This window comes from Seriola lalandi, unplaced genomic scaffold, assembly GCF_002814215.2.
Source record: "Seriola lalandi dorsalis isolate HSWRI2012SDOR001 ecotype SW California unplaced genomic scaffold, Sedor1 jcf7180002054182, whole genome shotgun sequence".
NCBI lineage: Eukaryota > Metazoa > Chordata > Actinopteri > Carangiformes > Carangidae > Seriola > Seriola lalandi.
In genome coordinates, this window is record NW_019524735.1 from 168992 (window position 1) to 188641 (window position 19650).

General features: G+C 39.7%; 3 protein-coding genes across 3 annotated transcripts in view; 1 reads left to right on the top strand and 2 right to left on the bottom strand.

Annotated features, from left to right (window-relative positions):
* Positions 1-625: 625 nt before the first annotated feature.
* Positions 626-5281, top strand: LOC111653254 (retinoid isomerohydrolase RPE65). Its single transcript, XM_023403739.2, has 14 exons — positions 626-716; positions 1071-1153; positions 1368-1518; positions 2339-2446; positions 2667-2808; positions 2910-3057; positions 3319-3400; positions 3505-3637; positions 3753-3892; positions 3992-4121; positions 4224-4338; positions 4444-4538; positions 4631-4742; positions 4835-5281. The coding sequence occupies exons 1-14, from the start codon at positions 706-708 to the stop codon at positions 4978-4980; spliced, it is 1596 nt and encodes a 531-aa protein (XP_023259507.1). The 5' UTR covers positions 626-705; the 3' UTR covers positions 4981-5281.
* A 1069-nt stretch (positions 5282-6350) lies between these two features.
* LOC111653296 (RING finger protein 11-like) lies at positions 6351-10977 on the bottom strand. Its single transcript, XM_023403820.2, has 3 exons — positions 10311-10977; positions 9806-9975; positions 6351-9150 (listed from the first exon to the last, which is right to left on the bottom strand). Exons 1-3 carry the CDS (start codon positions 10431-10433, stop codon positions 8979-8981), a joined length of 465 nt encoding a protein of 154 aa, XP_023259588.1. The 5' UTR covers positions 10434-10977; the 3' UTR covers positions 6351-8978.
* Positions 10978-12579: 1602 nt separating this feature from the next.
* LOC111653282 (voltage-dependent R-type calcium channel subunit alpha-1E-like) overlaps positions 12580-19650 on the bottom strand; it is a 51143-nt gene continuing 44072 nt past the window's right edge. Inside the window, exons 39-48 of the mRNA XM_023403799.2 lie at positions 19463-19559; positions 18806-18911; positions 18461-18568; positions 18275-18375; positions 17923-18029; positions 17735-17834; positions 16050-16154; positions 15500-15635; positions 15210-15373; positions 12580-14430 (exon numbers count right to left, since the gene is read on the bottom strand). Of these exons, the coding sequence (XP_023259567.2) occupies positions 13906-14430; positions 15210-15373; positions 15500-15635; positions 16050-16154; positions 17735-17834; positions 17923-18029; positions 18275-18375; positions 18461-18568; positions 18806-18911; positions 19463-19559 (1549 nt within the window). The 3' untranslated portion in view covers positions 12580-13905. The remainder of the gene's footprint in view (positions 14431-15209; positions 15374-15499; positions 15636-16049; positions 16155-17734; positions 17835-17922; positions 18030-18274; positions 18376-18460; positions 18569-18805; positions 18912-19462; positions 19560-19650) is intronic.

Genomic DNA, 19650 nt, shown 5'->3' on the forward strand with positions numbered 1-19650 from the left:
ATAATAGCTGTGAAGGTTGTTGTTGTTTCACAATATTTTTCAGCTCTTCCTATTAATCTTTTATTTCGGAAAAGCATTATTTAATCTAAAATTAGGCGATAGTAATGTGCTGAAATACTAAGAGGTTTGTTTTTGGACAATATAGTCTTGATCCCAATGGCTGTTTCTATAAATTCATACCTGTAAAAATCTAAAAGTGTACAAATAATATATATATATATATATATATATATATATAGCCATGGCCTTTTATGTGAATTGTACATATTTTGAATTACTGAATTTACATTTTTTTTTAGCCCCACACATACTGACAATATCCTGAAATATACTGCACTTCATGTGACTCAGCATTACTATATCTTAAAGGACAAAATCTGAACAAAATAAAATCACATGTATCATTGCAACACATTTGCAAAGCATGGTTCTCTGTGTGATAAATATTCTCTGCAATAAATCCGGTTTGGTTTGAGAGGGGTGACCATTGAGTCACCCATCGGAGGATATTGGCACAAAGAGATTCTTGTTCATGGTGCAACATGATTGGCCAGGAGTAAAGGTTTACAGCGCAGATTGCAGTGACTGTGACGGTGACCAGACGAATAAATACCCCTAAATCCACTGGGCAGATCAGAGACTTCCAGTTCAGAAGTGACCAAGGGTTTTTCTAAAGAGTTGCTTTCTGTATTGCAAGAAGAAAACATGGTCAGCCGGTGAGTTTCTCATGATGCACAACTATTGGGGACAACATATTTGTAAACCAGCATACCTAGGGATAGGTTCTGCTTTATTTGAAACTTCATAATTTGCCAATTTCTATGGTGTTATTTAGATGTAGACTTTTCTGCAATTTGACCCTATGACCCTGTGCTGTTAGTGTGCCGGCAGCTGATGAAGCTCCTGAAGGATTTAAAAGTTCACACTGTGAACTGCTTGACCCAATTGCAGCTTTTTTTTTTTTTTTTACGATTTAAACTATATAACTAACATTTCACTTGCTGGAAATTTCATCAAGTTAAAATTTCTTGGCTTTGATGTTTGTTGATATCTTTACTTTCTGGTGACAGATTTGAGCACCCAGCTGGTGGCTACAGGAAGATTTTTGAGACATGTGAGGAGTTGTCTGAGCCTCTTCCAGCAACAGTCACAGGTTTGTTTGCATCTCTCAGACAGAAATAGACTGCAGACTGATTCTTTGACATTCGTCTACCAGTCACACTGTTAAGGAAATTTACTTGTAGCTTGAGTAGCTTTTTCTTCTTTCCTCTGAGAACACATAACTGGCCTCCAAAGCAGGCTCTTAATGCATCTTTACAAACTGTTTTCAAAAACAATATCTCATTTATGTTCATCATGTTTTACAGGTAGGATTCCTTCATTTCTGAAGGGAAGTCTCCTCCGTTTGGGACCTGGGCTTTTTGAGGTTGGAGATGAACCTTTCTATCACCTCTTCGATGGCCAGGCCCTTATGCACAAATTCGACTTCAAGAACGGCCAGGTCACCTACTACCGAAAGTAAGGCTTTAAGGAGGGTACCACTGCTCTGTCATTTTTCAGTCCATTTCCATAATTTAGCAGAGTACTGATCACTTTCCAATACATTTTTTCACCTTGGAGCTTGTTGTGCCTTTCAAGCAGCCGTTGGTTTCCATGCTGCATCAAAACCAATCTGCAGAGACTTGAAACATGCTTGAGAGATGTAATCCATCACAGTAAGCATCATGTCATGAGTATATTCACCACCTTCAAGGTGGTTAGGCCTATGTTTTCACCCGTGTCTGATGATTTATCAGCAGGATTACGCAAAAAAAATACTGAACCAATGTGTCTGGGAAGAACCCATTACATTTTAAGGCAGATCCAAATTATTTACTATAAATTTTCATGTTTTTTTTCTCCGAAGTCTGGTGTATGTTGTTTGATACTGCCCTCTGAGTGCCCTTCTAGTTTTGCTATGTTATTGCTGTCTGGCAATTCTATGAAGATTTTCCAAAAGAAGCTGCACATACAGCTACATTACCATCATGAAATAACATCACAACTTTAACAACAATTGAAAAAAGAGAAATAAATAGATGCATATGCAAGTGAGTCTCAAGTTTCTGCAAGTTGATTATACTGTGTGAGGGAGGTTAGATTTCAGATTTGTAGACATGAAATACTTAAGGACCTTTGCTTTGTCAAGTCACTGTAACACATTCAAGCACTCAACAGCTAAACCTTTGAGGATATATTCATACAAGCTTTCAGGATGGTGAACAATGATTTTTCAACGAGTTTATATGTAGTGTTTTGGAATGAAATTCTTGATTTGTCAATCTCTCCTCTGTCTTAGGTTTGTCAGAACAGATGCTTATGTACGAGCCATCACGGAGAAGCGTGTGGTGATCACCGAGTTCGGTACATTTGCATATCCTGACCCCTGCAAAAACATTTTCTCCAGGTTGGTTGCACACAGATACACAGACTCTTCTTTTCTGGATGTTTATGACTGTAGAATTCAAATTCAGTTTAATCTTTATGCACTAAGGTATATTTTCCTCTTGGTTTCTTTTTTCTTCTACACTGCTGAATATACTGGGTCTACTTTCTTAAATCTCCCGTTACATTTCAACATCACGTTTGGACATCTTTATGCGAAACGGGATTTTTTTTGTTTGCAGGTTTTTTTCTTACTTCAAGGGTGTTGAGGTCACAGACAACTGCCTGGTGAATGTCTACCCTGTTGGTGAGGACTTTTACGCTGTAACAGAAACCAACTACATCACTAAAGTAAACCCTGACACCTTGGAGACACTGAAGAAGGTAGCTACATCATTACAATTACATTACTGGATTTTTAACCTCAGAACTGCAATATTTCTTCAAATTAAAGCACGGTAAAAATGTTTTTATTCCCTGTGCAGATTGATATGTGCAACTATATCAACATTAACGGAGTGACAGCCCACCCTCACATTGAGAATGATGGTACAGTGTATAACATTGGAAACTGCATGGGAAAAGGAGCAACACTGGCCTACAACATTGTCAAGATCCCACCCGAACAGAAAGGTTGGCATCACAGGGATACAACAGGAAGCAACTTAAAACCAGTTTTACAAAAATAAGTTGGTGAATGGTGAATGCAGAGTTAAAGGTCACACACATCACAGTGACCCCTCTCAAAAACCATGAAAATGTCTCCTAAAAGATGTTCTCTCTCTCTTCAAAATATATTCATTTATGTTTTTAAATGAAGCACAGTCTCTCTTTAGTCCTAGAAATGAAAATATAAAAAGAGTTGACACTTACAACGTTTGCTTTCTTTCATAGATAAGTCTGACCCCATCGAGAAGTCCAAGGTGGTGGTGCAATTCCCCAGTGCTGAGCGGTTCAAGCCCTCCTATGTGCACAGGTGTGTGATTTTTTTGTTTAATTTTTATTACCAGTTATCCATTTGGTGTGTTATCGTCCATGTTGTCATGAAAAGCTTTAATGGTCTCCCGTATCAATTGTCAGCTTCGGGATGTCAGAAAACTACTTTGTCTTTGTGGAGACCCCGGTGAAGATCAACCTGCTGAAGTTCCTGAGCGCCTGGAGCATCCGAGGCTCCAACTACATGGACTGCTTCGAGTCCAACGAGAGCCAAGGAGTAAGAGCTTGGGAGTAGATTCATATCTTTAGTGACTTTAAATGTGCTGATTCCTCAGATGATCATCAGCTCATCATCTCATGATATCTCTTTTTAATGTACCTTTTTTTTATAGACCTTGTTCCACGTTGCCAGGAAAGACCCAGGAGAGTACATCGACCATAAGTTCAAAGGGGCGCCCATCGGCATGTTTCATCACATCAACACCTATGAGGACCAAGGATTCATTGTTTTTGACCTGTGCTCTTGGAAAGGGTAACTGACTCGCTTTCATTTAAGCCTTCTCATATATCATCGACAAACTCCTTTGATATCGGTGCATCCGTGTTGCTCACTGTTACTTCTTTCTTGCAGATTTGAGTTTGTTTACAACTACCTCTGGCTGGCCAACCTGAGAGCCAACTGGGAGGAGGTGAAGAAGGCGGCCATGATGGCGCCCCAGCCGGAAGTCCGCAGATATGTTATTCCCTTGGACGTCCACAAGGTTTGTCGGCTAACTTACTCATTCACAAGGACTCACATTCGCCATTCAGAGACATAAAGTCTTTTATTTATTTGTTCTCATCTTATCGTGGACTTGATGTAGGAGGAGCAGGGGAAGAACCTCGTCAGCCTGCCGTACACCACAGCCACAGCGGTGATGCACGCTGATGGGACGATCTGGCTGGAGCCTGAGGTGCTGTTCTCTGGGCCTCGCCAAGGTGCCAACAAGACCTTTTTTTATCTAGTGATGGTGGACACATTTATCTTTAATAGATACAGGAAATATCTTTACTATTTAACCATTTAAAAATTTTTTTTTGTAGCGTTTGAGTTCCCTCAGATCAACTACAACAGGTTCGGAGGGAAGAATTACACATACACCTACGGCCTGGGTCTCAACCATTTCATACCAGACAGGGTATGTTAACAAAATGCCTTCAATGGAAAGTGATTCAGAGTGTGTAAAACAAACTGTTTCATTAACTGATTTTGTTTTTCCCTTGCGTGCAGATCTGCAAGTTGAATGTAAAGACCAGGGAGACCTGGGTATGGCAAGAACCAGACTCCTACCCCTCAGAGCCCCTGTTTGTCCAGACTCCTGATGGGATAGATGAGGATGATGGTACGTCAGCAGCAGTATAAACACAATAGATTTAATTCCACGCCATCTATAATAGAAACTGTTTTGTGATAATCGCGTGCTGTGCCCAACAGGAGTGCTGTTGACCATCGTGGCGGCTCCCGGCTCCCAGAGACCAGCGTATCTCCTCATCCTCAACGCCAAGGATCTGTCTGAGGTCGCCAGAGCAGAAGTGGAGTGTAACATTCCTGTCACCTTTCACGGGATGTACAAACCCTAGTGATGCATCACTCAGGAAATCAACGGTAGTCGGCCATTACAGGGTTAACAACTGTCCCTCAATATTAGGATAAATTAAGACTAAATGTGAAAATGTATCAGACAAAAATAAAGCTTTTTATCAGGAGAAATTATTGTATGTCTTCATCTGAAGGGTACTAAGGTTGTTAAAGAAAATGAAATTATTACTGTGAATTTATGTCCCAGCTTGAATGTACTAGAAGTTCTATTCCTGAAATGACAAAATAAAAGGTATAAATTTTAATATTTCATGGGTGGAGAAATAAAGTCATCAAGATGAACACACTGCTGTTTTGTATTGATCTGTTATACGGCCTGATCATGTACTTATGTGGCAGCAGGTTAGCAGAGTGAATAAAGATACCGTCGGTCCAACCCTGTGTGGAAGTGAATATTTACTGGATTAAATATTTTTAAACCAAACATTGAATTCCTCCCAGCTCCAGGCCTGTAGACCCCGTGCTCCCATCTGCCTGTTTGAGTCAGACAAAAAGATGTTGTTTTGTTTTTGACATCCTGATCTACTTTGCCGTGTTTTCTTAGAACAAGCAAGCGTTTTAACTGATGCTTCAGCAAACAAAAGCTCTGCCAATAATCCTTCATCTTAAATTCTTGAGATATTTGCAGAGATTTAATATGTTACCACACAAAATCTTATTATGGCCACATTTGAGCAAGTGACCTTTCCATGTCTGTCCTCATTGTGTTGCTCAAAGTTGTCTTGACTCTAATCTAAAAAGTAAAAGCATGCAGATCTAGCAGCACTGCTAAGCTGATTAACTGTGTCGATGCTTAATCTGGAAAGAAAGAAAGGGCATGTTGCAATCAATTATTCTTTTTAAGTGCATAAAGATGTGGCCCCTTTTATGTCATGACCCCAAGTAAATCGCATTTAATTGTGTGTAAGATTCATGTACATAAATAAGGCGCATATATGGTCCGAGTTGTCTCATCTCGTGTTGATAGGGATAGACGAAAATTTCCCTTCTGTATTTGTAATTATAACTCCAATCTCAGATGTTCATAACAGGGAATTTTACTAAGTTTTCCTCCCCAGCTGATGCAAGCAACGGAAACAAAGCAGTAAACATTACTAATATGGCTTGGGCTCGCTTGCTACATCAGTCAAATGGAGAACCCTGATTACACAGTCACGTTTTCCACTCCACTGCCAGAATGTAGGATTGCATTAATGAAAGGCTCAAAGAAAAATTTTGCAATCGTGTATTCTGTAATCTCTCATTTTAGTAATCATAGGGTCACAAATCTGCCCCTTTGCATGCATTTAGTCCACTTTACACACTGATCCCAACAGGACGGCTGCCTGTTCTTTAATTAAACAAAACCAAGTGTTTTTTCTGTTTATTTTTTTACATGAGGGCTTTTCAGCCTTCCAAAATGAAAGAAATAAAACAAGATTACAGGAAATATTAATTTTCAGAATAAACTTAGGTTGAAAAACACAGCAAAGGAAAGGCTCAATGGAAAACTTGATATCTCAGTTTTAACTATCACACCATAAGAGAAGTCTCTCACTCTGAAATTCAGACGGGACAGAGGTTTGCACCAGTGTAATAGCTTTATACTTATTGTCCCAAATACACAGTGGGTTTTACACAATTACCAAAAAAAAAAGTGAAGGTAAAAGATAAAACAGGTAACAGAAAAAAAGACAACCACACTGCCAACAAACAAGTCCACAAAGAATGATTTTTGTAACTACTGCGACAATGAATGGAAATAAAGCAACAAAAACATTCACTGTAATGTAACAAAATAAAAAATGTGATGTATAACAAAGAAAGTGACAGTGTGTTAATGTGGATTCCAAATTTAAAAAGTCTAAAACTCACCCCAAAATTTCCCATATATTTCTTTCTCGAAGGAATAGTTTGACATTTTTGGAAATGCAATCATTCGCTCACTTGTTTCATACGGTAAATGTAGAGCCAGAGCAAGAAGGTGACGAGCTTAGTTCAGCATGAAAACTTGAAGCCATCCTAGCTCTGTCCAAAAGTTTTTTGGTAAAAATGGCCTACCAGCACCCCTAAGGCTCACTAACTCAACAAAGTGAAAATTACAATTTGTTGCTTTACAAGGAGTTACAGACGGGCGACAAATTAAAAAAGGAAAAACCTGAAAATAAAAAATGATTGGAGAAACAGTGACCCATCCACAGGGCATGACAGGGTCAATGGATGGTTTGATGAGTATGGCAATGATGTGAATCATATGCTATGGTCTTCACAGTCACCAGATCTCAACCCAGTTGAACACCTGTGGGAGATTTTGACTGACATGTCAGACAGCGCTCTAGACCACCATCATCAAACCACCAATTGAGGGAATGAATATCTTTTGGAAGAATGGTGTTCAACCCTCCAGTGGAGTTCAGAGACTTGTAGAATTAATGCCATTGAGGCTGCTCTGGCGGCTTGCGGTGGCCTGACACCTTAATAAGACACTTTGGTTTTTTCTTTGTCACCAATCCTTACATACACAACAGCACATAACTCCTTGTAAAACCACATTTATGTTTACTTTACTGTCTGTGCACAGATTAATCAAACTACAAGGTGTTAATTTATGACCTTTGGGTGTTGGTAGGCATATTTTTCAACCTTAAACAGAGTCAATCTAGCAGTTCCCAGTCTTTATGCTAAGCTAAGCTACCTGCCTCTTGGCTCCAACTCCATGCTTACCGAACAGACATGCGAGTGGTATCAATCTTGTCATCCAACTCTCGACAAGAAAGTGAATGAGCAGATTTTCCAAAATGTTGAACTTCTGAACCTTGAGCAAGCCTCTGTCCCTTCACTAACACACAAAACACACAGGAATCAAAAATCAAGCAGAACAAAGCGGCGGCTCACACTACTGAATCACAGATTTCATGAAATACATCTTCAGGCTTACTTCAACATGGTAAGTGACTACTGACAGCTTTGAAAATATATTTATCAGCTATGTAACTTTTGCATCTCAGGAAATAAAGGAATGAAGTATTGATAGTGCAAGGTTATAAGGTACATATATTAATATATTGTTTTAGATACTGTCCTATAAGTAAAGTGCAAATCTCTGGATCAGATGAAAAGTGTGTGCAAGCATTTTCTAATTTTTGACTGACTGATCCACCTGCCCATGCACAAATGAGCCCTTTACATTGGCTGCCAGCTACTTTACACATCGTCTGGTGAAACATTCACATTACACATCATCATTTTTCCCTTCAACTCAAAGCATATTTTAAAGTCAGGCTATTCGTAGCCAAAGACGAATATCATGTAGTCTCGATCTCCATTAAGTACGACTGTGTACTTATAAACTTTGGGTGATTTCTGTAAAGTGTGTGCATTATTTTTTTGTAATCCTGACTAACAGGAGAGAAATTTCTTCTGCAGCTGTGTATTCCCACATCTTCAAAGTGTAGGGCCATTTGAATGTGAGAGCATGTTTAGGAGATCAATATGTGGAGGAACTCCTCTTAGCATTTTGGTCAATAATTTGTTAACCTATTTGTCCATTTAAATGATGACTAACTGGGAATGAAGGTGATTTGGGGTTAGCTGTGGAGGAACACCACTGAGACCGGCTCAAGTGGTAAATGCAAAGTCATCAAACAGCCCAAACAGCTATCACACACACTCTCACACGCGCTCTCACACGCGCTCTGCGTCAACACCGGATGGTGCTTCAGCATGACAAACACACACAAACAATCATGCAGGGTCGACTGGAAACAGTTTCTCACTGACTTGTGTATTTGATGTTTAAGACCAGCTTACTTAAACCTGGGGGCATAGAAGGCCGACATTAGGTGAGTAATTTTTGAAATTTTCAAAGTGCAAGACGACAGCCAACCAATTTTTTTTTAGCTCCTCACACTCTATAAGAGGGCAGATGTAATGTTTGTGTGTGGATTTGGGGCTGCAGGGGCCATTTTTGATCTAAGCGTGGGGGTGGAAGGGTGAAAAATCAGTTGGTCTCGTAGGTGGAGAGCAGGGCAGCATCCACAGGCTCCATGCAGGAGGGGCAGGTAAAGGATCGCATCAGCCAGTCGTCTATACAGTCCATGTGGTAGATGTGCATACACGGCAGGAACCGGATGGGGTCTCCGTATACAAAGTCCAGCATACAGATCACACACCTGAAAATGGATGAAATGAAGAGTTTAAATACACCAGTATATAACACCACACAAAACATCTGAGAGTAACTTTATTGTAATATCACTTCGCTGCTAGCTTTTGTAGTTAAAAAAGACACAGATGTGGAACTGAAAATGAGTTCTTTTAAATAGGTAGTTGAGGAACAGAAAGTTACTTGGCAACAATATTAAAAAGCCATGATCAGTATATCCCTGGTTCGACTCTTGGCCGGTCGAATTGTTTACTGTATGCCACTCCCCTACTCTCTGTCCTAGTATTTGGAGCCCTCAAGTTATGTTATCAAATTTTCTGAGCTTTCTTGCTCTTGCTGAATGGAAATGAAACAAGTGGCTGCTTCTCCTTGGCCATTATAGCCAAATTACTAATGGTGTTAATGATATTAGGGCTGCAATGATTAATCGTTTAGCCTATAAAGCATCTGGACATGTTACAAAAATTGTCATTGCTATGTCTCACAGCCTTAATGACACAGATATTAATTTTAAATTGATATAAATACATAAAAATGTCAAAATATGAATATTTAGTTAAGGAGCATATTAAAAAATTATGTCTGAATGACTTAATATGGCTTAGCTTTACTGCAACCTTCCCACTGTGAAGACATCACATGCAGTTATACAAAACTCTCACTCTCTGATCTTTTTCTCAGAGCCGTCTTGCCCTCCATCATAAACACCCTTAGGGAGGTGCTGGATGAGGCCGATGCGCTGAGCTATGCGGATCTGCTCCTCCTCTGTCAGCTGGGTGGCCAGACGGGCCTGACTAGGCGTGGGATGGTACATGGGCATGTGAGCCTGCTCCTGGTAACAGAAAATAAAACACTAACATGAAACAAACAAACAACAAAAAACAGTTGTCCTCCTATATCACCTCACTTACATAAAGTGGACTGACAAGGACAAACTGTAAAATAAAGCAGCTGTCTGGTCTAGATACTTTGAATATGACACTCAAATCTAATTGTACTCAGGTACAGTCGAAGATGACTTATAGAAAGGCCACAGACATGGGACATGGGCATTTTCTCATGAATAACATCTACTGCATATTAACAATTGGGGTTTTAATTTAACACTGTCATCCGTGTGGAAGAAACTATTCTTTCTGGGAGGCGAGTGTTTTTGCAGCCACTCACCTGGTACGGCGGAGGAGGCTCCAGGTCCGGATCCGTCCCGTCACCGAAACTCGCCCTGTCTGACTGGGATTCATGAAGCAGAGAGATGTCGTCTGATGTCGGAGACTTGAGACAGTTGCCCATTTCTTCGTGCCCCCGCTCGTGTCCTCCTGGCCGACGTCAAAAAACAAAAACAAAAACAAAAAAAGGAAAGAAAAATACAATCTGTTCTTGTTGTTGCTAAAGTTGCTCTCGGTGGCTAATGTTAGTTTTGTCTTCCTCCTATCCCAGAGACCATGAATTTACACTCATCTACCTGCTACCAAAGACACCCTGTGCATGGTTATAAAACGGCTACATAAACGTTAAATGTTAAAGCTAACATCCAAGCTAGTTTCTCTTCATGTTTACACGAAAAACAAAACAAAGAAGTCCTTGCTATCGTCAGCTAGCAGCCGAGCTAGCTACTTTTTCGCCCGACTTCCTTTGTAAGTATCGCTCATTCCTTTGTAAGAATTTGAATTTCTACAAAATATCTACTTCAGCAGCCACTGTGGCTATTAGACTGAGCGGTCTGAGACTTGGACCGTGGCGACATCTCCCCCTTTTAACTTCGCGAGTAACATAAAACTGTTTGCTTCCTTGCTAGCTCTTAGCTCTTTCTTCAACCAGACGTCATGTTATCGGTCCGTTTGATATGACGTAAGAGGGGGTGATTCTGCGCCGGTGATTGGATCATTTCTGTTACGTAGTCTCAAGAAAGAGCCAAGTCCCACCCCTTTTAATGAGATCAACAAAATAAAGAATAATTGCTTACAATCAAACAGTTGATTAATAATTAATAGACTCTATCAATAAATCAATTATCATAATACATTATTCTAACATGAAATTAAAGATGTCTATGTGTACAAAAACAAAACAAAAAAAACTCCCATTAGTACATTTTTCTGATCATATGTTTGTACCTTTACTTAAGTAAATGATCTGAATATTTATTCCACTGCTGTTCTCAGAAGCTTTTACTTTCTCATCTTTTCTTCAGTTGTGCTTCTATTGTGAAATTTCGGTCAGATTTTAAACTACCAAGTATGTGGCGTAGCTGTGTATATCTTTACAGTATACTGTTTTCATTTTGTCCTTTGCAAACACTAATATCAATATGTTTGTCAATTTCTAACAAGGTAAGCAAAATTTGAATCTGTTAAAAAAATATCATAATGTATTTTAAAAGAACACAATAATTAATTTTATTGTAAATGTTTTTACCTTGATGGGTAAATATATTATTCATAATCATTGACGTTGACCTTCAGTATAATTACTATTTAACTTTGAGACTTAACTTTTTTTTAAATTCTATAAAATTAAACAGCCCTGCACAACCACACTCACTCACACAGGTGTTTTCACTTACTCACTGATTAGACCTCTGCTCAGTTTGCAGGTTGTGTAGAGCTAGATTGGAGGACCTGTTGCCTTTTTAACATCAGATATTTTGACTTGTCAAGGTAAGAAAAGCACAGGTGTTACTAATATCTTATATAATAATAATAATAACCTTAATAATGTGTCTGTTGTAAGTCATGTGTGTGACTGTCAGTCAGCACCAGGACCCTAAAACTGAAGCAGCTGAATCGAATTCAGCCATAACAAGTGCTACAAAACTAATAGAAGGATCAGAGATGGCAGTCAAACACAGTGTAGATGCCAATACCGTCCTTAGAGGAGGCTTTAAAACAAACATCTACAGAATTAAATTTTTTAAGTGAATTTTTGAAAACTCTTTCATTTTGTGTATTATTAGTCTTTTTTTATTCTAATATATAAGCTATTATTGTGTAGCCCCTTTCATTTGTTTAATATTATTGTTATGATAAATGTAATATGGAAATATGTGGTCTGTTACAGATCTCTCTACTTGACATACTGTACAATTAAGCTTCTAATACATAACAGAAAAGGCACAGCATTATCTTTCAGATTATCAGACAAGCAGATAAAGGGAAAACGCCAGTGGGAAAATCCATTATTTGGCAGAGGCTAGCTTCAACAATGTGTGAGTGTGTAAAACAATATACACAAGTACCTGCATCTTTCAGATACCACCATATGAACAAAAGTAGGTTTAGTGTATAGAGATAACAATATATATTAAATAAAGCAAGAAATAAATGCACAAACAAGAAATTTTCCAAATGCACTTTGGTTAGTTTTTTTTAGAAACTGGTATTGCAATGCTCTCATGGTTTTACCACACTTTACAAAATAAAAAATAAAAAGACATCACAACTTGAGGACACCTTTATTTGTATATACAGCTATTGTACACATAAAAACCCACAAAGTATTTGCATTCCAGGAATTTATGATACAAATCTCCATGTTTTTGGTTAAGTGAGTTTCACAGAATTGGCCTTCTTCAGGCAAATAAAACAAATACACAAACCTTAAATTGAACATTTTCAAAGATTCCTTTACCTTTAAAGCTCATCAGCTCATACTGTTCATCTTTTTCTCTAAATGTTACAAACAGCATAATTTCTCTGTACATTATTAGTAAGTAATAGAGTTAATGTTAATTTGTGAAGCAAAATGTGTCATGGTGTGTCTACAGTGTTTCTACAGTCATCGTCTGCAATGGTTCATACAATATTCACAAGGAAGAAAAAAGGTGAAAATAGATGAAAGATCATTTGTTTTCATATCAGGTCGTAGTTAAAATTACACGGCCTACAATTCTCAAAATCAAATGTTAAATATAACTGTTGGAAAGTTCTCATTTAAAAGGTGTAGACTAGTAAAAATAAAAATAACAGACTGTTTTGAAGGATAATTAAGAAATTTTAAAGGTTTGAGGTTTGGTGGAGGCATGGTGAGCAGAGTGAATTAACAAATAAGCATCTTTTCTACGTTATTCTATAACTGTATTCATATCTCACAACTTATTATGTTCAATACCAAAAACAAAAATGTTGGGGAAAATCAAGCAGTTTTTCCCCTGCACATTCATTCATACTGTAAAAAAATCCAGCATTATTGAGTGTTACATATTAATATCCACATTGTCTGGTAAAGGATCAGATCGCCTCTTCAGGATGGCTTGTTTTATTGATCTGGTCTAATAAATGGCAATGGTGTGATGATCACAATGTATTTACAAAAACACGTAATTTATAAGAAAATGTAGTTACATATTCACACACCCCACAGATAAATACCGTTTAGAGCAACACTGAATCATTTAGAAACATATTCAGAAATGAAAATACCTTATATTGACACAAATGACATAATTTGATCCATTCATTTCACGTATTTTCTGCATCCCATGACTATTTGAGGTGTATTATTACTCTCTATCATCAAGTACAAGTCAGGAAATAGACCTTATTCATTGTCAGTGTTCTGTGTGAATTGGCAACTACAGTTTCAGGAAGTATTGTTCTTCGTCGTTTTGGGTTCACATTTTACCAAACATCCAGAGGGCTCATGGCCTCAAAGCACTGATGCAAAAAGAGTCACATTGACCTTCACTCTGTACACTGTTGTACAGTGTCCTCCTCTAACACCTCTCTGGGATTCCCCCTCTTCTTCCATGCTGTGCCTCCAGTCCCTAGCACCTGTCGTCCTCCTCTGTGTCGCTGAGAGGATCACAGCCAGTAACTGAAGTCGTCTGCGCCAGACGCTTCCGAAAGTGTCCGTTGGGGACCTGCCAGCCAGTCCGCAAGCGCGGGCGGGCCGAGCTGATGGTGTTTGCGCGTCCTAGGCTGCAGGCCACAGCCGCCTCAAAGGTCAACGTCTCCATGGGACCGGAGGGGTCTGGGCTGTGGTCGTCCTCTTGCGAGGCCAGGAACGGCTCGGAGGGGTAGCGTCGAGGTGGGGACGGGTGTCGGCCTGCCTCACTCCGCCTCTCTCCTGCGACCCCTTCTTCAGTCTCCCAGGTGGGCTTGCCTCGCCTTATGGTCTCTGGGCTGCCCTGTTCATCCTCGTCTTCACCGACGGAGGCTTGTGTGCGACACACAAGCGGGGAGTAGGAGATGTGAGGGCGAGAGCGGGTTGGTGTTTGCGATAATGGTCGTCGGCCGCTGGGGGTGCTGGACTCTGAGGTGGATGGCACTGGACTGTCTGAGCTGTTGCCCTGAAGACAAGAATAAAGAACAAGAAGCACTCAGACTGCATCATGTCCTGCTATGACCTCCAAGACAAAAGAACACATACAGCACTAGTACTTTATCATCATGAATGAGACGTTTCAAAAGAATCTGGACCTTACCTCATTAATATGCAAATGTATGCAGCACCGTTACTCTGCCTATTTAAACTAGCAATTTAAAAGTTGAAAGTAAAAAAATGTTAATATGTATTGACTTTCAGTGGAATCTGTCTGTTGATGTGACAATAACCTATGGTTTTACAAATTCTGTTCTCCACTTTAATGAATCCAAGCAAATTATGATTTAAAGCTGAAGTTATAGAAGGTTTTGTGTAATATAATGCATAACAACAGAACACAGTTCATGTGAATTTACATGTATTTGTTATATTGTAATTTTCTGTAATATTGCAACTATACCACCCATCTTGAGTTTGTAGTGGGAAGCATGCTGCAGACATTTTCTACAGCTTTAGACTACAGAGTCAGCTGTTTTCTAATCACAAAATGCTTCTCTATTCTTGCCTCCAATGCAATAGAAAGAACCTTTTTTTAGTGGCCTGTGCAGAGCAACAGCAACATTCATGTGAACATTTAAAACTGTTGTGTAAGAAAAGACTACATGGAAGGTAAATTTGCTTCTTCATTTTTAATTTTAGACGTTGGTGTGTTTTTGGCCAAAGCCCTTGTTAGTTTGTGACCTTGCTTTGTTGCGGTCCAGTTCATATGAGTTAATTGGAGTTTTGGGAGTTTTTCTGACTTACCTGTTTATCTTGGGGGTGTTCTCTCTCTACGCTGGAGGATCGTGAGGGCTGCAAGCTTCTTTCCTCTGAGTTGCAACGAGATGTGTCTGGAGAGAGGAGGTGACAGCGCTCCTTAGACCGGCCACGCTCCCTGTCACCCTGCTGCCTGTGTTCAGACCGAGAAACTAGTGGACAGACATTCAGAAAAGGGACGACACAAAATAACAAAATTAAAGGATGAAGTGATGGTGAAGAGCTTATCTGTAAGTCTTCGTCTGTGGTGGCATATGTACACTGTGACTTGGAGTTACCAGCAGCCTTGTAGCTTTTGTGACGAGGTCGATATACTCGCTCGGGACTTTTCTCCTCCTGCCAAAGACCGTTCACCCGCTGATCCCCAACAGTGGACGCTGAGCGCTTCATGGAGCCGCTTGCAACCTCTGACTGCTTGTATGTGACAACGCACACGGACAAACACAAACATGCAAGCACAGGGTACATACACAAAGGAAACATTACACATACTCTAATTACACTCAGATTATTTCATTCAGAAATAAGTGGACCAGTGTGTTTAGCGATTCTTTATCATGCTTTACGCAGTACATTTTAGTCTTTCCTTTATTCTGGAAATGAAAAAGATTGAGGTAAGAAGGCGATTCAGCATTCAAGGATCACATCCCGTTCTAACAATTCACTGAGCCTTAATCCCAGAGGAGCAAAAGACAAACCAAAACTCTAGTGATTTAAACTTCTCGGCATCTCGTGCACGTAAAGATCGAGGCACTTTGGCATTAGAGCCCATGCAGCCACTGACGTCCTCAAGATCCAGTCATTCCATGTCAGGGAAGATGTGTGTACCTGCGAATCTACTGCCAGACGGGGCATGGAAGAGGCCCGCACACACAGGCCCCTCCCTAGCGGAAGCTCCAGTGGGGCTTCAATCCCCCTACTGCACTCGCCCACCTAGGTGAGTACAGAAACAAGAGAGGAGTGCAAGGAGAGACAGAGCACCGATCAGGCTCGTCCCCGCCAGGACTGCCTCTATACACAGAGGTCCAGTTCAGGTGAGAGGCAGACAAACCATTCCATCACTGAGGGTCATCTATCATAGCCATCACCATTCGCCATCCAATGAGAAGCCATTCCAGCCAAAAACAGAACAGATCAACAACTAGCAACAGGAAAACTGACTTCGAGGAAGGAGAGAAACAGAGTGAGGTTGTGTAAGAGGAGGGAAGAGTGAAGAAGAAGAGCAAGAACAGACAAAAAACATAACAGTTTACAGGGAAAGATGGGATCCATATTTCAGCTTGGAAGGACATGTAGTCATGCATATTCAGATCTTACTAGCTACACAAACAGAGCCAGACAACATCTGTCCAGGGGCCGAACACATTCCTCTGCATACTAACATGTGGGGATTTCAGAATAATTTTGTATCATTCATCTAGCAGGCAGTGTATACCAGTAAAACCAGACAGTATGCACAGCAAAACATCAACAATCTGATAGTCTGCCTCTGCTATTCCGACCTCCACGGGACTAAAACATAACCAAGACAGGAGCACAGAGAGAGTCAGCGATGCCGTGCTCTGCAAGGCACTGAGAGCAAAGTCAGAGCAGTGTCACCAGCTGAAACATGTTCATACCGTTCCTGAACAGTTAAATGCTGAAATAAAAATGTTGTGGTTTATACATTCTGAAAATCTGTGATTTAAGTCAGTGGTTCCCAAGAAAAAAAAAATATGAACCAAAATTCTAATTAAAGAAGGAAAATAAAATAAAATTGCACTTTTGTTTAATTGATTACAACTATGGATGGATTACTGATGGCCCACCCAGCACAAGCCCAGCGGCCGAAAGGGTCCTGGGTGCCCCTTGGTCAGAGCCTCTCTGTGAAATTACTGTTACTATCATTTCTTGTTAAAAAACTCAGAGCTCAGTTAAAAGTAGGAATGTTCTTCTCAGTTTTTTTGGCTCCTGATTTGGACCAGAGTCTTTTAATATAGAATATCTGCCAAAAAATCATTTCATATTTTCACTCATTTTATTTTCAAATTACATCTGGACAGCTACGGTAACATTTGATTAAAATACAATAAAATTAGTGAGGCATTTAAATCAAAACAGCAGAATATCTCCTAACCTGCATCTCAGACATTCTTTGGTGTGCTTTTCTGTATAAATACAGAAAATATAGTGTCAGTGTGGATCTGCTGTAGCAGGAAGGCGTGGACAGAAGTATGACAACCTCTATTCATCAGAGAGGTTCTGAGGGTTCTGATTCACCTGTAAAATCTTCTTTTAGTCTGGGAGTCTGGTCCCTATGTAGGAGGGGGGCTTTTATATGTCTGTGCCCAGTGGCCCATGGTCTCATAACACATCCACAGTCACACCCCTACATCAAGGCAACTTGTGAAAAGGTGTTGCAAGTTGTTCTTTGTTTCAAAGGGTTGTATATAAATAAAAAAAGTTATGAATCACTGCTCTAGGACATGGCTGTGGTATTAATGATGTATGCTCACATTTGCCCTCCGTCTTACCGGATTCTGCTGTTGATTTGCGTCAGTGTCGGAGCTGATGGGCTGCAAAAACAGTTCCTGGGGTGAGATCGGGCTCAAAGCCACAAAGCCTCCTCTGGTCCTGTGTCAGGATTGGGAAAAATAGTGAGCAAAACACAAAATAGAGACACACACAGGTGCAGTACTTTGCACACATGTTGCAGACTCACAGGGCTGAACCAGCGCTGTGAGCCATCATTGGTAGAGGCTGGGTGTTGGAGAGAATGTCCTCTGGGAGGGTGGAGGCATCCAGACGCTTGAACATCAAGTTACTCTTCTGAAATGAGGAACAAAAACACAAGTCAGAGGATTTCCCTCCAGCTCATTCATTTTCAAGCATGCCACAGTACTGTAAAAGAAAAGTCTAATGGATATGATAGAAGATAATTGAAACTGTGCTGTGAGGTTATATAAAAATTATTTCTTTGAATAATTGTAGTACTGGGTCAGAAATTTGATTGCCAATAAGAAAAATCTAATAACAAAAAAAAGAAGGTGTCAGGAAGTTTATAATGAGCCGACCTGAGCTTCTAGTTGTTGCCTGAGCTTCTTGGCTTTGTTCTGTTTGAAGTAGTCCATTATCATCATCGAAGCGTAGATCTTCCCCACGGTCATGTCCGTATCTGTGAGGGCAGACACACTACATTAACTGTTACTGCTTGTCTCTCAGTGTTACACTGAGTATTTCCTCCATAGTTAGAGCCAGACCTTTGTTGATAGGTACCAGTAGGTCCAACGTCTTCTGGGGCAGATAAGGCCAAATGATACTGATCTCTTTCTGCAGTTCACTATCCAGAGCGATACGGTCCTCACCACCTGTGACAAATGTTCGCATTCAGAATATTCTATATTGACTGATTGCTGTTAAAGCTGAAAGGATCGGTCAGTTGATTAAAATATGTTGACATGTATTTTTTAGTGGACTGTTGGTCAGACAAAACAATCAATTTAAAGATGTCATCTTGGGCTTTAGACCCAACAATTCATTCATCATTCACAAAATCATAAAAACAATCATTAGTGTCACAGTCCTGAACGCCACATGACTCTGACCTCGAGCTATTTTGATCTCCAAAGCTGTGCGGATGAGCGACATCAGAGTGGAGGTGAAGTGGACGGTCATGTCCTCATCCACAGGCATGTTCATCAACACCAACCTCTGATGAAGACGAGGAACAGAGAAAGGAAGACAGAGGGACATTCTTTTATTAATTATTTATTCTTTTAATCACTTCCAACACAAAAGTTACAACATATAACAACATAATACACATTCCATGATTGAAAAGGAGCAGGGAGGAGAGAGAGCTTATATCACCAGGCCCCTTCTCAAAATAAGTTATGTCATCCAATTATTTGGTGTCTTTTTATTTCATTAAATTTAATAATCGTTGATCAACATTTCATATGTGACTTGATCATCAACAGCTGATCTTAAAACAAACAACTTCTGTAAATCAATAATCTGTTTTTAGCTTTAAACTCAGCTCAACTGTATCCTTCAGTTTTATTACTCTCAATTATGTTGTAATGTTCCCTTGAATACACTTTATTTGTAATTAGTATGGCTCTTCTCTGTTGTACACAGTATACAATGGATTTATATTTTATATATATATATATATATATATATATAGATAAGATTTTACTTGAGTTGTCAGTTCATCTAGCCTTTCTATGTTTGGGAAAAAGGGATCATGTTTTCAGTACCTTATAGGCGATCTTAGCAGGACATTTTTTACCCAGGCCCAGGGGCGGCGACATGTGTGTCAACATCTCGTACATGGCTGTGTAGTGGATACGACCACTTTAGGAGAAAATAGAAGAATAAGGAGGAGAGGTCAGTGAAAAGAGGTATAAAATTTATAACTAATACTGATCAAGACAAACAGCTAGCT